General features: G+C 54.4%; 1 protein-coding gene across 3 annotated transcripts in view; it reads left to right on the top strand.

The window, feature by feature from the left end:
- Positions 1–23,083, top strand: part of DOCK4 (dedicator of cytokinesis 4) — a 165,242-nt gene that overhangs the window by 61,683 nt on the left and 80,476 nt on the right. For all 3 annotated transcript variants that reach the window (XM_084897150.1, XM_084897152.1, XM_084897151.1), the window contains exons 2-6: positions 12,635–12,718; positions 14,649–14,689; positions 16,849–16,904; positions 21,732–21,828; positions 22,665–22,813. In XM_084897150.1, the coding sequence (XP_084753276.1) occupies positions 12,635–12,718; positions 14,649–14,689; positions 16,849–16,904; positions 21,732–21,828; positions 22,665–22,813 (427 nt within the window). The remainder of the gene's footprint in view (positions 1–12,634; positions 12,719–14,648; positions 14,690–16,848; positions 16,905–21,731; positions 21,829–22,664; positions 22,814–23,083) is intronic.

The following is a 23,083-nucleotide window of genomic DNA, read 5'->3' on the forward strand; positions in this document are numbered from 1 at the left end:
AACCACGTTACTTTTCAAAAACAAAAACGCGGGGTGCCCCGGGCTTGGTTTCAGAGGAGGGACTGGGAGCCCAGGCCTGGAGTCCAGGGGTCTGGTGCCGGGGCTCGGTGACGGTTCCGGGGAGGGAAGGGATTGCTGACGGACCCTGTTGTCACGCTGTTTGCCAGCGGGAGCCGGAAGCGCCTGTGTTCGGGCCTTGGAGAGAGAAGACAAGGGTCACCGTTCCCAGGAGCCGTGGTGTTGGACGCAGCCGGTTAGGCCCCGAGCACCCGTTTCCACGCCCGTTTTCCAGTAAGGGCGCTGGGCCAGGTGCAGGGGAACGCCCCTGAGATTGTACACGTGCCCGGAGGAGGGAGCGGGGGAGGAGTCAGCCCCGTCTTCCCAGCTGAGAGGATGAGGGAGGCTCTCACTTCTTGGGCGGGGTCGAGGGTCACCTCCCGAGGAGCTTTATTTCGGAGCACCCCATCGGGTCAGGCCCCTTCTTCCGAAGCTCGTCCAGCCCTCCGTCCGGGTCCCACCCTGAGGGCAAGGCCAGGCTGGTGAGGAGGCGAACACGTGGCAGGCAGCTGTGACTAAAAATGCATCCAGAGGTTAGAAAAGATTCAAGATGGCCGGCCAGTTTGGCTCAGGGGTAGAGCATTGACCCAGGAGCCAGGAGGTCACAGTGGGATTCCCGGTCAGGGCACAGGCCCAGGTGGCGGGCTCCATCTCCAGTAGGGGGCGTGCAGGAGGCAGCCGGCCCATGATTCTCTTGCTTGCTGGGCAGTGCGCCCCCCAGGGGCGGGCAGTGGTCCCGCCTGGGCTGTGGAGGATTGGGGGTGGGGTGGCAGGGGGGAGCGGGATGGGGTGCTTTTCTTACAGGAGAATCCTCCTGAAGAGACGCACAGGCGCCGGCTCACACGCATGAGAGGAGCGAGAGTGCTCTACCCGCCCGAGCGTGTGTCAGGGCTCCTCTGCGGCGCCCGAATCCGGCCGTGGCTCCGAGCCTGTCCTTCCCTTGAACTCCAACCCCTGAACCTGATGGAGGGGCGGGCTGTGAACAGCGCCCCGGGGTCCTGCCGTGTCCGAGAAGGTACTATTATTAGCAGTTTCCCGCCTGCCGGGGTGCCCCAGAGTGATGGCCTGTCAGTGGGAATCGGGCTGCGCTTTTATTAGCTCCAGGCTTTGAAGGGGAGGAGAAGGGAGTCTCCTTACACAGGAGACCTCGGAAAGAAAAATAACTGAGACAAGGAAGCCCTGGGGGCGTTGAACTGGCCTCCGGCTCCTTCCAGTTCGGTGCGGTGCGAAGCCGCAGGAGAAATGGACACACATGGGACGAGTTCTGTTCCTGGAATCTAACTTGGGCCGTCTTAGAGGTGGGCAGATCCTGTGGCTCTGGGCCTGAGCTCACAGCCCTGTCCGAGGAGAAGGTTGAGAGGACGCAGGAGAGCTCAGGAATGGCGACGGGGACAGGCCGAGGGGGCGCGTGGTGGGCGCAGGTGGCCCCAAGCCTTCCTTTTTTATTGCTGACACTATGACAGATGCCCCCCCCCCCCCCCCCCCCGCCTTTATCCACCTCTTGTGTAGTCATGGAGGGCCCTGGGATGGGATGTGGGGACAGATGTGGGAAATAGTCTGAGCCGGCATCGGTCTGGGGCTTCGTCAGTGAAACAGCGTGAGCGTGGAAAGGACGTCAGAGAAAACCAGCTCAGGGATGTGTCCCGAGGGGAAGGGATGTGGAGGGAGAGTTCTTCATCTGCCGATGAACGTCGCTTGTCTTTGTATCACTTCCTTTAAGAGCAGCCTGGGGTCTGGCCGGTGTGGCTCAGTGGCTGAGTGTCGGCCTATGAACGAGGAGGTCACGGTTCGATTCCCAGTCAGGGCACAGGCCTAGGTTACAGGCTCCATCCCCCGTGGGGGGCATGCAGGAGGCAGCTGATCCATGATCCTCTCTCATCATTGACGCTTCTATCTCTCCTATCCCTTCCGCTCTCTGAAATCATTAAAAACATATTTATAAAAAAAAAAAAAAGAAGAAGAAGAAGAAGAGTATTGGGATCTGGTGGTGAAAAGGTAGCTTAAAACAGACAAAATTAGTTGTTTATATATCCACATATGTAAATACTTCTAGATCTGAAATAGACCTGTATCTAGTTAGATCTCTTTTAGGTTTTAATTAAAAATAAGTCTTTTGAGAAATAAATTGGAATAGTCTTAGGAAAATGTAAGAGTCTTTTTTTTTTTTTTTGCCTTTAAAAAAAATGCCTGAATATTTTTAGTAGCGCAATCACATCATCTCATATAATAACATCCTCTCATTGGAGCCAGCCTCAGATGTTCTTTCCTTCGTGTTCTCAAGCTTTTATTGAAAAAATACTTGCAGCCAGTTGTAAATTAAAATTTTTTAATTTGTAGAAAATGTCATTCTTTTCTCTGATCTTTTCCTGACCTATTAAGAGTTTCTCTAAAACCAATTGCAATCACTCTTAGATATCTTGTTTCCGGAATTGCCACCCAAAGGTGTCTTGCACACACAGTCTTTTCCTAACTCCTTCTTCCCTCTGCGGCCTCTTCTGCTCCACAGAGGAGGTCATTTAAAAGCATCTACCAGTCCCTGCCATTGATAACCCTCCATCTAAAAAGGTTAACTATCTCTGGGGTTAGAGCGCCGGCCCAAGAACCAAAGGGTCACAGGTTCGATCCCCGGTCAAAGGTACATACCTCAGTTTCAGATTCTCCCCTCGACCCTGGTCAGGGCACGTGTGGGAGATAATCAATCAAATTGTCTCTCTCACATCAGTGTTTTTTTCTCAGTCTCTCTCCCCCTGTTTCTCCCTCCCTTCCACTCTGTCTGGAAATCAGTGGAAAAAATGTCCTCGGGTGAGGATTAAAAATAACAATAATAAATAAAAGAATAAAAAGTGTAACGAATAGGTATGCGGAAACTTCACGGCCTTTCGTGATGGTGCCCCTGGGTTTACCCTCCATCCTAGGACTCAGCCTGCTGCTCAAACGTCCCACCGGCTCCGCTGGTGGATTTTGATCTCCCACCCCGAAGCTCTGAGGAATTTCCAACTCCCGCATGAAACCTTTTGGGACAACTCCCAGCCACGCTGATTCTGCTATCCCACCGCCCTCCCTCCTAAACCTTAAAAAAAGGACACCTTCTTTGTTCTTGCTGCACTAATACTTCTCAGCGTGAGCATCGTGCTGTGGAATGCAGTAGTGCGTGTCTACCTGATACTCTATTTTTCTCTTTAAAAACTGTGGACAGTGGCCTTATTTTCCTCTTAGGATGGTCTGCCTGCGAGGCCATTGCGCAGGGTGTTGTCACAGTTCATGGATCCACCTGTCCAATCCCATCCTCAGAAACGGTCAACTTTGAAATCTGAAGGAAACAAAAGCAGCCCAGGTGTGTTGTCACATCGAGTTTGGATCCTGGGGGGTGTGGCACACTCAGTGTGTCTTGACAGCAGGAGACCTTGGGTCGACTCTGAAGGTGGCGCAGAATCCGAAGTGGCAGTTGCTTCACCGTGAGAGTGGGAGATACAGAGGCCGCATGCCCTGGAAGCCAGAGTTCTTCGTTTTCAGCGAGTGCCCAGTGGATCCCACCACATGGCTTCTGCTTAACAGGAGCGTCAACGACTTTTACGGCCATTCATAGCATTGACTACCTTCTCTCTTCTACAGAAACAGATGTTGGATGGTGTGGAAGACCAATCAGACTTTCCGAAATATTTCTTTCTGGAATGTTACAGCACTTACATGCATTCAGTAACATACTAAACATGTTTCTGGGCAAATAAACACCAAGGATTTTTATTTATTTATTTTTTTAATTTTTGTGTAGCTTGTTTAAAACCAAGGAATAAAGCCATTGAGTTGTGACCAAGCCAACCTAATAGTTCACTCTTCTTTTGTCTCAGTGGGAGGACTCCCTTCAAACATTCAAACAAAATCAAGCCTGTCCAAAGATGAGCAGTATTTTACAAACTTTTAGGAGAGGCTTTCTTGAATCCTGGAGGGAAATGTCAGATTTGGTATTTTACCTTTTTAGGTGACAGGCGTTTTGAATTCCTGTCAACACTCTCCATCTTCACTCTGAGGTCACCTCGTTTGACCTTTTGGGTCTTGCTCTTACGGGATGTTAGGACTGAGCGGAGGTTAGTCCAGGGCTTCTTTTGACCCATGACTTCGGCAAAACCATTCTCTACCCAATTCCCGCGAGTGGTGAGTTTTTCCACTCCAGTTGGGGGACTGGGCTTGGTGCAGGTCCCACACACCACTCCTTCCACCCCTTTCGAGTGGTTCTCTCCCAGACCTGTACTTTCATGATGCTTGTGCATTCTACTCGGGGGGTGGGGGTGGGGACTCCAACAGGCCTTTGCTGTTCTTATTGTGTGTAGCTCTCACCTCTCTGCTTCCTTGATCTCCAAAGACTCCCAACTCTCTTCTCAACTCTAAGAGGCATGAGGGGTCCTCGGGGCTCCATGCACTGGCCCCTCTTGTGTATGCAGTGAGTAGGGGCAAATGTAGGGCTTTCCTTCCTGTGTATGCCACATATCCACTGTCTTGCAACCCTTGCTATCAATACATACACTGCGTGGCCAGATTATTATGATCTCTGAACGCATAATAATCTGGCCACTCAGTGTATATTCTGTATAATAAAAGGCTAACATGCAAATTGTCCTCTCCACCAGGAGTTCGACCAGCAGTTCAACCAACAGGCAGGCCTGCCAACCACCCATGTCCCCTCCCTCTGGCCAGGCTGGCCGGACTCCACCCACGCACAATTTCATGCACCGGGCCTCCAATGTAGTATGTATGTGTACTTACACTCACACACTGAGAGGCCAGATTACTATGCGTTCAGAGATCATTAACATCTGGCCTCTCAGTGTATATTTACTGGGTTTTTTGGTTGTTTCAGGCCAGTTCCTCTATCTCATCTTGGTTGGGAGCAGGAGTATCAGATGTCCGTTTCCCTCGGAGGCTGTTTTTCTTCTTTTCCAATCTGGAGACTCTCTCCTCTTATCTTGGTTTTTGCTTTTTTTTTTTTTTTCTCCTGATCTTTATCCTTTGTTACAAAATACAATTTCTCTAAATGCATTTTTATTTAACTGTCTGAATTTTCTTCACTGTTTCAAGGGGGCACCAGTGAGATAGACCTTTGGTCATGAATTGATTCTTGACTTGGATTCTTGGTAGAGACTTGGACAGATGCTAAATGGGCCCCAAAGCACCCCCGTCCACCCCTCTCCTCCCCCCGCCACCCCCGCAGAAGGCTGTGCTCCTTCCAAAGCCGGGTGGGTCCAGGCCGCTCGCCCGGGTGTTGGTGGTGATTGTCTCTTATGTCTAATTGTGCAGATTTTAAGGTGTGATGGGCCAGGGCTGCTTGCTTGCTTGCTTTCTTCCTTCCTTCCTTTCTTTCTTTCTTTCTTTTTTTCTTTCTTTCTTTCTTTCTTTCTTTTTTTTTTTTTTTTTTTTTTTTTTTAAACCAGGATTAATCAAAGCTCCAGAATCTAGAAAATAGCAAGTTACACACCGCAGAGAAACAAGCCCTAATGGTTTTCAGTTGACAAGCTTTTCTGGTTAAGCACAGTTGTTATTCCGCGGGCAGAGCCGCGATTTCCTGCTAAGTGGCAGTTCGTTCCATACGCCGTGAATATCAACTCAGAGGCGACCGTCGACGGGAGCTCGCTTCCTTTCTGTGCTGTGGAGAAGGGACTGCGGTTCTCCTGACTTCACATTGAGAGGCATGCATTTTAATGTGGCTGCTCAGAGTGTCTGGCAAATGGCCATGGACATAGAATCCTTCGTCTTTTCCTGGTCACCTTGGCAGTGACCGTGCCTCAGAGGGGGAGGGCGGGGGCGAGTCTGAGGGCTTGGTCATCCAGGATGCTCGCAGGAACACAATGGCCTTCTCTCACTGGCGGGGTGGGCCCAGAGCGGTAACTTCTGGAAACTTCCTAACTTGCCACAGGAAGGGGTTCCTGTGTGGCTGGGGGAGATGCGGGGGGGTGTTTGATGAAGATGGCCGAGCAGTGACCATCTCTGAGGGAGGCTCTCACACTGGGGTCTGATGGATGCAGAGACAGGACCCCGGTCCTCAGCCTGGGAGCCCCTGGTGTCAGGTGGTCATTACGGCTCACTGTTGGCTTGTTCCCTGGTTTTCTAAGTGTTCACCGGGAGCCTGCGTTGTGGCAGGTCCGCTTCCGGGCTGTGTTCCTAGCCGCGATCAGCTCCCTCCTCTCCCGGAGGGCACAGGAGGTGTTGTTACTGTTCTCATGAACTCCTGCAGGGATCTTGGGAAAGTCTGCCTCGGCTGCAGTGCAGCAGCACGGAGCCTGCCACACGCTGTTTGCTGTTCTTAGAAAGAGAGCGACGGGGAAATACAGGAGGGGCCGCTGAGCTTTGATTACGCGTCTCGGGGAGCCCAGCGTGACCGTGATAATGGGAGCAGCGTTCACAGGCGCTGGGCAAGCCACGCTCAAGTGCTGCTTCTCTCCTCCCCCGGCCCCGGGTGGTCTGTTGTGTCAGACACTTGGACCCACTGATGCTTGTAATTGGCTGGCAGCAAACTCCACTCTTTTCCATCACGTTGTTCTTTACGTCGCCGGGCCCTGGGAGGAAGGCTTATCTGCCTTCCCCGTCAGCATTCCTGGGATTCTCCGCCACCTCGTTCCCTACTTGGCTCTCTGGGCGCCTTTGTAATAGGGACCTGGATCGTGCCTTCCACATTTTAGGCATTTTAGGCGGCGATGCTTGGTGAGCTCCCCTGGACCCTCTCCTGGGTGTTTCCGGGGATCAATGCCCGCTGTGTGGGTCCAAACAAGCACGCCCCTGTGTGGAGACCCTGCCTTTGTGGCTGGGCGTTGATTTGTGGCCGTTTCTCGAGGGAAGAAGGATGGGATGGGAAACGGTCCGGTTCTCAGAGGGAAGAATGAGATGGTTGATGGGGGTCTTTTTCAGCAGGAAGGAGGTTTCACCACACAGTTTTGGTGAAGTGTGGGAAGGCCCGTCTCATTGGGCAGGAGGTGGCGTCTGCCTGCCTCGCCGTTGCCCACAGATAGACGATCGGCCACTCTCACATACGGTCTGTTAGGCGAAGACCTAACGTTGTATGAAGGTGTGTGATCCATGCACTATCACCCCCTCCCCCTGATTTTTCGCTCCCGTTTGTGTCACGTGGCACTCATGGAGTTTTCACTCGGCGCGGGCTGGCTCCCCGGCTCTGCCCTGTGGCTGCGCGGGGCGCCTCTCTTTGCCGTCCCTCTGTGCGGGCTCCTGGTTCCGTTATTGGACGCAGAGAGCAAAGGCCGCCTGTGCTGCGGTTTCCCGTTGGTGTCACTGGGACAGGAAGACCTTTCTGTTTAGACACCTGGTCAGTGAGGAGATAAGACCCGGACCGGAACCCGGAAGGAACCCTAACCTGGATCGCTGGGCCCGCTGGGGGTTTCCACGGGGTCACGGATGGCTGTTGCACGCTGATGTCACTGCGTGTTCTCTGGGCAGCGTTCTGATCCCATGTTACCTTGGCTCCACACACACACGGGAGATTCCTTTTCCGGGGAGCGGGCTGCATACAAGGTGGCTTAAGAGCGCACCCGAGTCGCTCGCATTTCATTCGTGAGGACGGCGGCATGAATGAGGGAGCACGGTGCCCGCACCTGGTAAATCGGGGTCCGGGGGTCCGGTGCTTGCTTGGTGCCAGGCAGAGGAAGGGCCGTGTCCTAGCTGGACCTGTCTTCCCTTCGGGGCCGCTGTTAATTCACTCAAACCAAGCTTTATCCATGCGAAGGGGCCCGGAGCCCGGCGTTCCGATTTCTCTCGGAAAGCTGGATGTGGCGTTTATCTGTTGGAGCTCCTCATTCTCAGCTTGGGCAGGGACTGCGGTCGGTCAGGCTCACTCACCGCAGCGGAGCGGGAGGCACGGAGGGCCTGTCTCGCCCTCAGGCCTCCTCGTGGGCCCCGGGCCGGCCTCCTGCTCTGGGAATGAGCGCGCCCTTCAGCAAGCGAGCGCTGCCTCCCCATCCGTCTTCCCGGGGTCTGTACAGAGGTGTGATGTGTCAGAGCCGGGAGGTCTCATCGGCAGTCACTCAGGGAAGAAGAGGGGATCACACGTGTGTGGGTTTCTGAGGCCCCGGCCCCGGGAGACTGAAAACCCTCCATCTTCTGCAGCGCCCAGCCGGCGAGCGGCACTCCAGCTCTCCTCCACGCCGCCAGGAACCGCTCTCCGTGGAGCCCGGAATGCAGGGGTGTGGCTGTGGGAAGCGGGCGTCCGTCACCCCGGGCCTCGCCCAGCGCTGCTCCCTCCGGCGTCCAGTCGGCTCAGAAGCCCCGGGGAGAGATGACCCCTCGGCATGCCCGCTCGTTAATTCTGCAGAGCACTCTATCGCTACCCACAGCTTCCTTCTGTCCATTTAAACGGCTTCCAGTCCCCACTAAGCAGCAGACACGTGCTTTACGGCTTTCTAAAGCACGAGAGAGAAACAGTGACTGACAGGGCGCTGATTGGGGGGTGGGGCGGGTGGAGATCAAACCTGCAACCCAGGTTCTTGCCCTGAATCAGGAAGCGAACCTTTGGCCCTTCGGTGCACAGGCCGACACACTAACCACTGAGCTACCGGCCCGGGCCGTCCGCAGCATGCACTCGGGGTTTGCTGGTTAAGGGAAGCAGCCTCAGTCTGATGCATTATCCAGCCACGTGGCTGGAGGTGGTGTAGGACCGCGGTGGGTGTCTCTGTCGGAGTAGATATTTCTGTGCACCCCCTTCCTGAATACCTCACCGTCCCGATGCAGCGGAGGTCCCGTCAGGATAACAAAACGGCAACTTTCCCTCCAAAATGACGGGCCCGTCGCCACCCATCACGCGCTCCCGGCCGCCTGGTGTGCTAAGCTGGCCTCCCGGAGAGAGGAGAGTTCCTGGTGAGTTTTGTGAGGCCGATGGCGTGGATCCGCCCTTGGGGCGCAGGAGGAGTGTACCCTGGTGATTGGCTTATAACAGTCTCTCCTCCCGTCCACGCAAACAGTCACGCTGCCCATGGGTGCCATTACCGCCTGCACGAACCCTGCTGCCTGCCGCAATGAACTGACTCCCATGACGGTTCAGATTATCCAGACAGAGGGGCGTGCCCCGTCCCGCCCTGCTCTGGGCTGCCTCCACTGACCTCTGGCGGGGACAGACAGACCTGGGGGGCAGGGGGTTGGGGGAGCAGGGGTCAGGAGTTCAGACCCAGCTTTCCTGGTTGCCGTTTCTACTGGACGTGGTTGCTGATGCAGGCCCTCCGAGAGTACCTGTGAACCAGAGATCACGGTTCGATTCCCGGTCAGGACACATGCCCAGGTTGGAGGCTCGATACCCATTAGGAGGTGTGCATGATTCTCTCTCATCACTGATATGTCTCTCTCTCTCTCTCCCTTCCTCTCTGAAATCAATGAAAACATAAAAGTAATTTCTAAAATTGTCGTTACTAATTAAAGAAGCAGCAGTCGTGTCTTCTCACGCTCACGCTGGCCGTAGGGTGGCCGGCAGGGCGGCTCAGCAGTTCCCGCGCTCAGCTCTGCTTTTGGGGTCACATTGAATGCCTCACGCCTTCCACTCACATCTTATACGGGGAGGTTATTTTGGGGAGCTGGAGATTCTCTCCCCAAAATAAAGCTTTCTGAGCTGCCTGAACTCGCTGTCTTTCTAATCTGGTCCCCCCCCCCCCCCCCCACCCTCGGGCACGGTTCCTCCCTCCCGGTGGACGGAATGTGGGGAATGCCAGCGGCGCCGCTTTGTGAGTAAGCCCACAGGCACCCACGTGGCCGGATGGCATTCCTGGACAGACTGAGTCACCGCCCGTGATGCTCGGAAAAATAACAACAAGTGCACCATCTCATTCACACCAACAGCAGCAGGGGCTGGCCTGCCCCTGATTACCATCTTGAGAGACCGAGCGGCTGGTTTGGGCAGAGCGGCCGTCTGTGTTGGACGGTATTTTGGAAAATGTATCTGATTTGTTTGGCAAGTTCCATTGTGCAAGAGGGGAGAGGGTAAATATTTACAGAGATCTGTAACCCTTGTCAAGCACAGCCATGTTGAATCTTGAATTAAAAAATGAGGTGCGTGGGGTGGGGGTAGCATTTTAACAGTGCAGCAATGTGCCAACCGGAACCCAGGTGCCCGTGACGGCGGGCAGCACCGGGGAGCGGCGGTCGCCGGGAGCCACAGACAGGGGGCAGCCCGGGAAGCACCCGCTTCCTTCCTTCATGAAAGGGGAAGTGGGGGGACAGGGGCGCGGTCCCCAGGGGACCTGGTGCCCTGAGGAACCCCGTGGGCGGGTTTGGAAGTTTACCCGTCATGGACACGTGCGGAGTCGGTCATGCGTGTTTTCACCGGCTGCATGAGCTTTGTCTCAACTTGCCGCTAACATCCCCGAGATAACCTGGCAGCTTTTCCTCCCTGAATGTCTTCTATTATACTTCAGACACGGCCCCTGCGGGGAAGCAGGACGCCTCCGGAGAGAATTTAGGAAGTGGGAGTGAAGGGGTAGACAGATTTCTGACAGCGTGAGAGCCAGGTTTACAGACACCCCGGGGCTGGTCACGATGGGATTATTGCCCCGAGGCCCTGCCCGGCCCCCCCCTGGGCAGAGCCTGAGGCCTGGATGGGCTGCTACCCGGCCCCACTGTCTGCCCGGAGGTTGGGGCAGGAGTGAGGTGGAAAGGTGAGCCTCACGGGAGCAAGATGTACCCCCGATTAGACCGTGTGTGCGAGGGGCACCGAGCAGATGGCCCCCTGGTCCAGGCGGGTGCGGTGTGGGGGCCTCCGGGGGCCCGCGTTTCCCGGAGACCTGGGCGAGCAGCACGAGGTTCGGTAGGCGTTGGCCTGATCACGGCCTCTGTGCACGCCCGCCAGTGTCTCCCCCTCTGCCCCTGCGCGTCCCGGGTCCTGGGTGCCCGCCCGCCCTCCACTTGCCCGTGAAGGTATGATTTCAGCCGCTTCAGTGAGTAAGTGGGCTCTTCGGGGGCAGCGTGAGGACCCAGCCTTCGGGTCTAAGTTACTGTGCTGATGAGATGTCGAAATCGTCACCCCCTCTCAGAGGGGCTGGCAGTTCCGGGGAGTCATCTGCGAAGTGGGCGCAGGCCTGGCACGTCGGTGCTGGGTCGTGTCGGATGGCAGGCCCACCGGACACTGTGAATTGTGCTTGTGCCACGTGACGTGGTTTCTGCGTGGTCATTTCCACCGTCGCGTGGAATCCAGGTCATGGTTTCTGCCCCCCGTTTTGGTGGCTGCGGTGAATTTTGTTTACAGATCACCGGGGGCCTTCAAACTCACCTACAAGCCCGTCGCCTGGGCACGTTGGTGTCTTTGTCAGACCCACGGGGCTGCCACCCCAGCCCGCGGCAGGGCCTCCCTCCCGGGGGGACAGTGTGTGTGTGTGTGTGTGTGTGTGTGTGTGTGTGTTTGAGTCTCCCCGGCCGAGGCAGGATGCTCCGTCACTTCCACATGCTGGCCTTGTCAGAGCTGCGCTGACAGCAGGTCCTGTGGTTTCCTTCCGCTGTGCGTGGAGTGGGTCTCAGCGCACAGGGTGTCTGTGTGGTGCGGTCTGTCTGTCCTGGGCTGGGGTGCGGTTTTGTTATTCCTCCCATGTCGTCTCCTTTTCGAGTCGAGCGCTGGTGTCCTCGGAGAGTCACTGTGCGCATCTCACTGAGACTCCCCGAGTCGCCAGTGCTGGGCTGAGCACGCTCACCTCCTCTCTCCTGTCCGCCAGCCCTGCCCGCCTGCGGAAGGCCCAGAACCCAGTCATTCATCACCAGCTGCCCCTCACCCACCGTTCCCAATGCGGTGCCGCCCGGTGTGAGGGGCCGGGATGGTGTTAGTCCAGGGGTGAGGGGCCGGGATGGTGTTAGTCCAGGGGTGAGGGGCCGGGATGGTGTTAGTCCAGGGGTGAGGGGCTGGGATGGTGCGGGCCCCGGTGTGAGGGGCTGGGATGGAGCGGGCCCCGGTGTGAAGGGCTGGGATGGTGCCGGCCCCGGTGTGAGGGGCTGGGATGGAGCGGGCCCCGGTGTGAAGGGCTGGGATGGTGCCGGCCCCGGTGTGAGGGGCTGGGATGGTGCGGGCCCTGGTGTGTGGGGCTGGGATGTGGGCCTTGGCGTGGTGATCCTGTTTAGTCCTGGGGGAGGTCTCCATTCATTACCAACAAAGGTCCCCCTTGGTCACTCCACAGAGACTGTGGCATGATCCTGGGGTCACAGTGGCCACAGGGCCTGCTCTTGAGGAGCTCACAGCCCGAGGACAAGGCCTCTCCTCCCACCACTGTGTTTATCCACAAGTAAGACGTGCACTCCTCACTTACCACGGATCCTTTCTTTACTGAGTCCCCGTGGGGCAGGCCCCGGGACGGGAGGGAGCGTCGTGGTGGACACGCGGGGCGCCGTCCTTCAGTAATTCCACACCCTGACTCATCTGATTCGACCGAGAGGTTGGCAAAGTGTCTAAACTTAAAGACCAGCTCCTCAGAGCTACGTGACATAGAACGAGACCTGGCCACACAGGGCACGCCCTGCCCACAGCCAGGCCCTCTGCTCAGGCACACTTAGCGGGGGGCAGTGGGCTCCCAACCCGCCTGCGATGACCTTCCTCTCTGCACCCCGTTTCTTGCAGTGATTGCCAGCTTTCGAGGCACCGTCCCGTACGGCCTGTCGCTGGAGATCGGAGACACGGTTCAGATCCTGGAGAAGTGCGATGGTAAGTGGGCCGCTCCCACCGCTCATGAAGTCCAAACCCCGCCCACCCCTCTGTCCTCTGGGTTCCCCAGGGAGGCACTGTGACCCATCTGACCAGACTTGCTTCTTGCATTCAGCATTCGGCAGATGAGAAATCATAATGATGATTTTGTGTGTGTGTGTTTTAATTTTATTGATTTTTTTTTACAGAGAGGAAGGGAGAAGGATAGAGAGTTAGAAACGTCGATTAGCTGCCTCCTGCACACCCTCTACTGGGGATGTGCTCGCAACCAAGGTACATGCCTTTGGCCAGAATCAAACCTGAGACCTTTCAGTCCTCAGGCAGATACTCTATCCACTGAGCCAACATGGCCAGGGCATCGTTTGGCATTTTTTAGCTGATGTTATTTCTCCCTAATATCATTTCCTTATACCCACCGGATGCCCAAAGAGAAAGCAACCGAGACTCCTGTGTAGTCCCATTGGCCCCTTGAAGGCCCGCCTTAGACGCTTGAGGGGCGGGTGGGTTCCCCAGGAGAGAAATCCTTCCCCCGTGGGGGTGACCAGGGCCTGGGAGAGGGCGCCCCCAGAGGAATTCCATCCTCCAGCTGCAGGCGTGCCCCCGCCCCCCCAGCCCTCTAAATGTGGACTACAGTTCCTTGATGCATTTGAAATGCTAGTGGAACATATTACATGAATTTGCATGATGATGATTAACTCACGCTGCAGGTAACATTAAGTCAAGATACCCAGTACGTCCTCAAGTCTTTCCCTTCCTGTTGTGCAAAGCACCCTTCAACTTTAGTCCCTGAAAAGACCCCGGATGAAGGGACTGGCTGTTGTTTATAATAGAAAGAACACATTTTAAAGTCCCATCAGTTTATCCCAAAACATTCATTTTCCTCCAAGCCTGTTGTCCTTATTAGGAATCTACAATATGATGGCGTTCTGTCATTGGAGGGTTCCTTACTGGTTCAATTGTGTTCTCCCAAACAGCTGTCCCATTTAGCTGGGGCCCGGCATTGGGTGGGGGTGATGCGTGGACATTGACGCTATCTGCCGTCATCGACACCTTGAAAGAGGTCACGCTTTCTGAGTCATTGCCAGACCCGTTTTGTCTGTTTCTATTGATACTTCTGATACAGGTCAATGTAAAGTTTGACAAAAAAAAAACTTACGAGGAGCAAATATATTTAAACACAAAGCTCAAGTATTTCTTTTTGGAAATTCAGTTAATCACAAAAGTTCTGCTCAGTAGAACATTGGTTGCATGGCCAAATAATTTCCTGCCAGTAAACGAAGTGGTTTGTATCCTTGAAACGACTGTATTGATAGGGGCCTGTGTATTAGCCATACATATTAGCCACATATATCACCTTACTCGTTTTATATAACGAAGGTGTGTACCCTTTAAGGGGAACGGCCAGCGTGTGGCAGGCTAGGGCAGGCCATCTGCGGAATGGGAGTGATGGTGAGCGTGGGGGCTGGACGCTGAGCTGGTGTAGGGGTGATGGCGTATCCTCGGACGAGACCTGGCCTCACGCTTGCTGTTCTCTCAGTTCTTGCTGTGTTGTGTCAGGCACAGCACGGAGGAGAGACGGTGCTGTCCCTTACGGAAGTGTCTCCACTGCCCTGGCCCCGTACACACTGACGGCAGGTCACTGGCTGGACTCCTGGTCCGGGCTCGCCCATCTGGTGCTGCAAGACAGACCCAGCCCGGCCCGCGCCTCAGACGTGCCAGCTCGCCCCGTGCTGCGGCTGAGCGCTGCTCCCCGGAGGCCCCGCGGTGGCCGTGCTGCCGGGCGGGGAGAATTTGGAAATCTGTTCATTCTTGTGCAGATCCTTGATTCCCGGAGACAGCAAAGAGCAGATTGACTTGTAATCATTGCTTAAAAAAAATAAAGAATACCCCAGCGGTTTATTTAAATGTGACTCTGCTTATTTCTCCACAGGCTGGTACAGAGGATTTGCCTTAAAAAACCCAAATATCAAGGTAAAAAAACTGTTACTTCTCACCACAATTATGGGATTTAAAAATTTTATTTCATTTCGTTACCCGGTGGGAATCGCAGTTGGGGCTCCGTGTTGAGATGCCGCACGGCGATACCGATTTTCATAAACTGGAAATTCCTTTGAACTCGGATTAGCGTTACACGGCGCTGCTCCGGTGATAATCCGGTGTAACGCTGGCGGTGTGTCCCGCGAAGACCTTCCTAAGCTCATTAGGAAGAAACAAAGTCTTTTTGAAGTGTGAGTTTTGCAGAGGGCGAAATTAAAATTCAGGGGGAAGCACATATTCCAAAAGAAATGCTAGCGCGAGGTGCTTATTGTTACGTTTTCTGCAGATCCGTAGAGCGTTGGTTGGGGAGACTGCCTATCGGGCCGTGTGTCAGCAGTTCCTCTGGGTTTCCATGGGAAAACCAGGAAGCAAAGTGCCCATCTCTCCGCCACTCCGGACGGGAGCTGAGATGCATTTTTCTGTTTGCAGAGATCTCCAGGAATTGTAGTCGGAAGTGAAGATTTTTGTTTCACCTTTCATTAGTGCAGCTATGATTTTTAAACATATTTTTATTGACTTTAGAGGAGAAGGGAGAGAGAGAGAGATAGAAGCCTCCTGCCTGACCTCTCCTGGGGAAAGAGCCTGCAGCCTGGGCATGTGCCCTGACCGGGAATCAAAGCATGATCTCCTGGCTCATAGTTTGAAGCTCAACCACTTAGCCATGCCGGCAGATCCAGTTTATGATTTTGCCACGAATCCTTACCTATATCTACATTTTTCTTATTTATTCTAATCTCCCCAGCTTTCACCCATACTTCCCCATTCTCTAGTATTTTCTTTCTTTCTTTTTTTTTATTTTTATATTTCATGTTCTTTTTGTTGTTGTTATTGAATTCTGGCTTTATTAGCATTATAGATAAGAAATTGTGTAATTTCTCTTTTGCCAGTATTTCTGCCTTTTAACCTTCTCCTGTATGATGCAACTTGGTTTAATCCCTTCATTTCATTTACTTTAGGTGATTCTAACGGAGAGCCTGAGGGACCAAAGATGTACAATTTTAATTTTTTAAGACAGCCTCATTGAGAGTTATTTTTGGACATCTGCTACTCACATGCAAATGTAGCTTCATTATTTCATTATCCGTTTAGAACTTGTTTGAGGAAAAGAATTCATTTGGCTCCTGCTTTATTTCTGTCATCCTTCTAATCTCAGATTCTGACTTGTACCTTATTCATTATAATCTCTCTGTTAATCTAACTGTACGGAGGCCAGTTTAAATTTTGAAGGAAAAAGAAGTGTTTTTAAGCCTCTTTCCCTCTTCCCTACTGCTGTATGTATGGAATTGGCTTATTAAGTTTTATGGGATCCTTGGATCCACAGTGGTGATAATGTATTCAAATGACATTTGCTTCCCTAAATATTTAATTGGATTTGTCATTTGATTATACATCAACAAAGTCATTGCGAGGATACTGTCATTTAATGGACAATAAAACGGATGCTCATCTCTATAATGTTGCTCCTTCCGGTTTCCCAGTTAGAACAAAGGAGCGACAGGCTGGTCCTGCCGTTTCTACAAGGAAAGCTCTGGGCTGCGGGGCTCCCGCTGGGTAATTCGGTGCCACCGCAGTGGCCGCCGGGTGATGAATTGCTGCTGTTAGCATCGGGGTCTCCCGGCGCCCTGACTACCCACGGGGTCTCCCAGCTCATGTCGGCGCTTTAGTGGATATTTTTAAACACACACACACTCCAGTGTTTTGGAGAGAAGAAAAAGAACATCCCAAACAAACCGCAACTCCAAAAGCAACCTTTTTTTCAACCCGTGCCATATTTATATAAAACTCAATAGGACACGCTTTCGAGGCAGGATTCTTAAAATTTTTAAAAAATTTCTGTCTCATAAAGTATTTTTTTTTTGAGTGAGCTTTAACTTTTTGGTTATGCTTGTTTCAGAGAATCTTAACTTTGTGTGCTGAGGAGGAGTAGAGAGGAGTGGGTCTGAGGACTGGATAGTCAGCCTCTCAGACGGGGCGGCCACGTGGTGTCCCCATTCCACGTTGCCCTGGGGGGAGGCTGGGCGTTCCCAGGTGACGGGAAACCACCGCGGCCTTAAACACGGCTAGCACGCTAACCTTCGTGTTTTCTCTTCCAGGGTATCTTTCCTGCCAGCTACGTCCACTTGAAGAATGCCTGTGTGAAGAACAAAGGGTAAGCCGTGGGTTAGGCTCCCAGCGCAGGGTCCTCACAGCACCATTGCTTAGTCGGAGATCGGGAGGGTGTTGTCTTTGTGTTGACCAAAGGCTTAGGCCAGTGGTCGGCAAACTCCTTAGTCCACAGAGCCAAATAGCAACAAGACAACGATTGAAATGTCTTTTGAGAGCCACGTTTTTTAAACTTAAACTTCTTCTAATGCCACTTCTTCAACATAGACTCTCCCAGACTGTGGTACTTTGGTATTTTGTGGAAGAGCCACACTCAAGGGGCCCAAAGAGCTGCATGTGGCTCGAGAGCCGCAGTTTGCCGACCACTGGCTCAGGCTTTGTGAACGACAGAAGACTATGCCCGCCCGTGCCCTGTGATAAAGAGGGATCGTGCTCGGGCAGTGGGTGGAGAAAGGGCAGGAGCCGTGTGTGTGTGTGTGTGTGTGTGTGTGTGTGTGTGAGTGTGTGTGTGTGTGTGAGTGTGTTTGAGTGTGTGAGAGTGTGTGTATGAGTGTGTGTGAGTGTGTGTGTGTGAGAGTGTGAGTGTGTGTGAGTGTGTGTGTGTGTGAGTGTGTGAGTGTGTGTGAGAGTGTGTGTGTGTGAGTGTGAGTGTGTGTGTGTGTGTGTGTGTGAGTGTGTGTGTGTGTGTGTGTGAGTGTGTGTGTGTGTGTGAGTGTGTGTGTGTGCTGGGCAGGGTGGGCGCAGTGGGGCTGGGTCTCGCTGGGTTCCTGCTGTGCAGGGAAGCGTGGTGGTCGGACCAGCAGATGCTGAGTCATGTCTCAAACCCCAGGAATGTCCTAGGTTCGCCACGGACTGCGAGCAGCCTAGTCTGTCTTTCTGATCAGAGACAATATCATTTCCCCGGTGACCGCTTCACAGAGCCATTCCCGTCCTTCAGAGAACATGGCTTCTGGGCTGTTCCGTTTTAGTCGAGTTCATCCCCTCCTAGGATTTTCCATACATTTAAAACGTCCTTCCGGCCTCTTCAGAAGGACCCGATCGGTCAGATAAAATAGCACAGGATTCAACTGGAGGACTTGCTCATTGAAGCGGCTAACATGAGCAGATCCACATGAGTGGCCGTGGATTTGGACCCAAACATTAGCTGTCAGTGTCACAAGGAATATGCATCATTGGGAATATTTTTTATTTTATGACAAAAGGAAGATACAGATTCAACCCTAGAAACTGCATTTTTCCTCCTAAAGCAAAAAAAAAAAAAAAAAAAAAAAAGAACAACTTAGCAATTTTTTTGCATCATGAAAGCACAATTGGGAGTGTAGTAAATGAGACCTCAGGCTGAGGTTTCCCACAGGAATTCCAGGAATGCTACTGAAATGGACGATTCTTACACACACTCTCTGTGAAGGTAGGGCGTGCAGCCTCAGTTCCATGAAGTGCCTTCTGCATATGGCTGAGTGTATGAATAATTTTTTTCTTTTTTTAAAATATATTTTACTGATTTTTTACAGAGAGGAAGGGAGAGGGATAGAGAGTTAGAAGCATCGATGAGAGAGAAACATTGACCAGCTGCCTCCTGCACAACCCCCACTTGGGATGTGCCAGCAACCAAGGTACATGCCCTTGACCGGAATTGAACCTGGGACCTTTCAGTCCGCAGACCCACGTTCTATCCACTGAGCCAGACTGGTTTCGGCTATATGAATAATTTCAGTGCCCCGATATAGATAAAACTTAAAGACTAGGCGATGCTTCTACTCTATGTCTTAACTACTTGAAGCAAGATGATGATTATTAGTAGTAATGGCAGTAATCACTGCAAACAGTGGTTGGAAACTATCATTATTCTGGTGCTCAGCGTTGCCCTCCCCCCCCCCCCCCCTTGTCATTAAGGAGTGCCCTTCAGAAATGCCGGGCAGCCACCGTCCACTGGATGAGTCGGCAGAATACTTGGTCCTTCCGGAGCTCCCCCGCCTGGTGAGGTTGGGCGCTGCTCAGCACTCGGAGAACCAGAGGGCCATCCAGCTTCCCCTCTCTTCTGCCCTGGCTGCCCCACATCCGGACTGGGCAGTGTGCAAACCCTAACGTGTCTACCTGGTCCCAGACAGTGTCCCCCCTGGCAGACCTGTGCAGCCAGGCCTCTGTGCGACCTTTGTCCCAGACCCCCGCTGACTCCCTCAGCTGTCCCGAGCTCAGGGCAGGGCCCCAGCCCCGTCCCACACTCTGAGCGAGGGACGGGAAGGAGGGATCCTGGCAAAGACAATGACTGTGGCCCCTGGGAGTCCCACCTCCCAAGCAGATGAGGGTGGGCCATCGTTTCCATGCCGAGAGGTGCCCTCTTTTACTCGTTATTATTACTTTTGGCCCGGGTTTGTCGCTGTCTCACACAGGGCCCTCTTCCCCGAGCCCTGAGGAAGATTACATGTAGGTAAAGGGACTCAAAGATGGGTTCCGTTTAAGACGTGGTTGGCGGTGGGTTCTCCCCCTGGCACAGGCAGGATGGGCATTATCCAGGGCAACGTTGAGGCAGAATGGAAATTTGTTTTCTAAAGCACGTGGTTGGCACTGGAGCCCTAGGTCCTGGGACTGGTGATGGGAATCGGCAGTGGAGCCTGGACACTTCGCTGAACCCGTCTTCCCGGTGACCATTTCCCAGAGGGCCCTCCTGGCGTGGGATGTCCCCTGGCCCCTCTTGGGGGCCAGCCGCCTAAGGGCCCACCGGCATGGACTCCCTGCAAAGTCCCCTCAGGACAACCGAACAGAGGGCAGCGCCAGGGGCAGCTACTCATGCAGGCCACTCGGATGCTGATTGGGGTGTGATTGACAGGAAACAGCTGCTTTTCCTAAAATGGAATTTTGTGCTTCTTGAAGATTTACATGTTGGTGGAACAAACACACATCAGCGTCCTGCAGCCTGAATTGCCGATACGCCCTTTCCCGGGCCACCTGAGGCCTGCAGGACGGACGGGGGTCCTTAGGCTGAAGGGTAGTTTGTGAGCAGCGAGGCCACTCTGCATGCTTCGTCCCCGCGCGGTCAGGCCACCTGTGAAAGGTCACGTCGGTTGATGGGTTTCCCTGGCGTAAGGCTGCTCCCTCCTTCACCTCCCACCAGTCACGTGTCATCTCTCGCTCAGTGTCCTCATGTCCATCACAGCGGCCACTTCATGGGCAGAACGAATGCCCCCCCTTTGGAAAATGCCACCTAGAGACCCGATGAAGGGTCTGCATGTCACAGTGCGTGGGCTATGGTTGACTTTATTTCTCATGGCAAATCCCAGCATCACCTGTTTAGCAAACCCCTAGCAGGGAGGGAAGTGTTCCCGGGGCTGGCACTTCAGCAGCAGCGTGGCACGTGGGGTGAGGCCGTGCTGGGGAAGGAGTCAAGGCAAATTCTCAGTGCCCGCACTCACTGCCGAGAGGACTTGACAGATGCCAGTTGTACGTGGGACGCAAGCTCTAGAGCACGTGTCAGCCTCACGCTAAGAAGCCACGCTCTCTTGCTCCTCCAGACCACGTGGTTCTGTGTCTGATACGCTGCTACCTTCTGTGCATGAAAATAAGCCCCATTACAGGAAGTGGCCAGATTGTTATGATCTCTGAGTGCATAATAATCTGGCCACTCAGTGTATATCCTATAGAATAAAAGGCTAATATGCAAATTGTCCCCTCGACCAGGAGTTGGACCAGCAGGCAGGTCGGCCAACTGCCCATATCCCCTCCCCCTCGCCAGGCTGGCTGAACGGACCCCACTCTGCACGAATTCATGCACCAGGTCTCTAATATATGTACACACACACACACACACACACACACACACCACACACACTGAGTGGCCAGATTATTATGCACACACACACACACACACACACACACACACACACACTGAGTGGCCAAATTATTATGCGTTCAGAGATCATCATAACCTGGCCACTCAGTGTTTATACTCTGAAGCATTCTTTTGAGAAGCAGTACTAATGGCCACTTAACCGTTTTAGCCTGCATAAAAATGGGAAGAATCTGATAAAGACACTTGAGGGGAAAAAAGCAAAAAGAAAAAGAAGTTATTGTGTGAGGAGGGAACAAATTCAGCCTTCTGGTTCCCCCCTCCTCTTCCTTATGCATCTACCCAGCGCGGGATCGCTGTCCTCGCCTTCCTGGATCGCGGGCTGACTCCTCCCAGCACAGTGTCTGTTTTATGGAGAAGAGATAGGAAGGCTGTGTGGGCCTGATCACCGCGAGGTGCATTCTCGGTGCACGCTCCACTATCTCTAACGGCTAAGCCCCCAAGAAGTGTCACAATGAGCCATGCCATTCCTAATCGTTACAGCCAGTCCTGGCCATGGCCCGTGTACAGACCGTGAAAGTGATAGAGACACCAGGTGAGAGCGGGGTCGGTACTGGGTGTCAAGCTCCTCATAACACGGAGCAGGTTTGGACTCCGCCGCCTCCTGTCCTGGGCATCGGTGAGCCTGTTTCTCCCCCGGGGCCTCGGATTGGGGCTCGGAAAGCAAAGCCACCTCCTGGCGCAGCTGAGCCTGGCGACCTCAGGGTACCGGTGAGGGGTGCGGGGCCGGAGACGGGGAGGGCTGCTGTCCTGCAGTCCGGCTGTGGCCGGAACAGATCTCCTCGGTCTGGCATTCCTCCTTCCTCCCCGAGCTCCTCCACTCCATCCGGGAGCGAGGCTGGCCGCGCGGGGACGTGGCGCCGGGACCCACGAGGCCTTCCTCACGCCAGTTCGGCCTCTGATCCCGGCCACCGTGGGCAGAACGGGAAGCGTCAGCTGGCTTCCTGCCGGTGTGCCCCTTGTGTTCTCCGGAGGAGGCGCTTGCCCCTGACCTTGCCCGTGCTGTGTTTCTCTCTTGGACCGTCACAGGCAGTTTGAGATGGTCGTTCCCACCGAAGACTCCGTCATCACCGAGATGACCTCCACGCTGCGGGACTGGGGCACGCTGTGGAAGCAGCTGTACGTGGTAGGTGGCTCTCCCGGCCGGGGTGGTTGTAAGAATCACCTGAGCGAGGGGGGCCTGGGCTGGCGTCTGGCACCTGCTGTCCGTCCCTCTGGGCGCCGGGGCCAGAGCGTGGGAAGACGTCTTCTTGGGATCCGGAGAAGCTAAGTCGAGGTGGCAGACCCGAGGGCGCTGTGCTGGGTCTCCACGGAGGGTGAAAGGATGCGTTGGGAAGGATGTAAAACTCAGTGTTATTTTACTGAAAACAGCACCGCGCAGGGCAGTAGCATGGGAAGTGGAACTATCCCAGCTGCTCAGGCCAGTGCCTCCTGAACACTCAGCAGGAGGCTTACAGGAGGACAGCGCAGGTGGCATCGGGCCACACCCAGACCCGCCGGCCGCCTCGTCTGTGGGGAGCCAAGCTGAGTTTCCTCTTGGTCCGGCCTTTCCGCATCCCAGTCAGGGTGCGAGGGTGTGGGCCACCAGCCAGGAAACGGTGCCTGCTGCCTCTCTGATGTGGGGCCGGGTGTTCCGATCGGATCGGACGGAGCTGAGGAAGGAGGATCGGAGGGGGCAGGGAGGCAGAGGGGGCGGTGGCAGGCCCATGGGCCCAGACGCGGCGTCTGTGCTGGGCAGTTTGGGAGGGGACGTCGGGTTCCTGGGGAGGGAGGGCAGCAGGCCCATCACACGGGGGGCTGCGGGCACGAGGGCAGAGCCTCTTAGGAAGGATCTGTCCCCGAAGAGGCGAGCACATAGGACGTGCCCCCTCCTCTGGGGTCTGTCCATCCGTCCACCATCTCCCCCCGCCCACCTCAGCGCAGCCTGGGGGCCCGACTGAGGCCACGTTTGTGTGTTCCCAGCGGAACGAGGGCGACCTGTTCCACCGGCTGTGGCACATCATGAACGAGGTGCTGGACCTGCGGCGGCAGGTGCTGGTGGGCCACCTGACCCACGACCGCATGAAGGACGTGAAGCGCCACATCACCGCCCGCCTGGACTGGGGCAACGAGTGAGTGCGGGCTGCAGTGGCCGTGTCCCGGTGCTGTGGGGAAGAGCGGGATGTAGGTATTCTGCCGAGTGAGATGAGCTAGTCAGAGAAGGGTGTGTCCCGTGATCTCACTCATCTGTGGAGTCTAATGAGCAAAATAAGCGGACGAGCAAAATAGATCCGGAGACAGAGAAGCGTGGGACAGACTGAGGAACCTCAGAGAGAAGGGGGGTGGGGTAGAGGTGGGAAGAGATCAGCCATCGAACTTGGGTGCATCGTTGCTTCACCGGG

The sequence above is a fragment of the Pipistrellus hanaki genome, assembly GCF_964339955.1.
Source record: "Pipistrellus hanaki genome assembly, chromosome: 10".
Classification (NCBI taxonomy): Eukaryota; Metazoa; Chordata; class Mammalia; order Chiroptera; family Vespertilionidae; genus Pipistrellus; species Pipistrellus hanaki.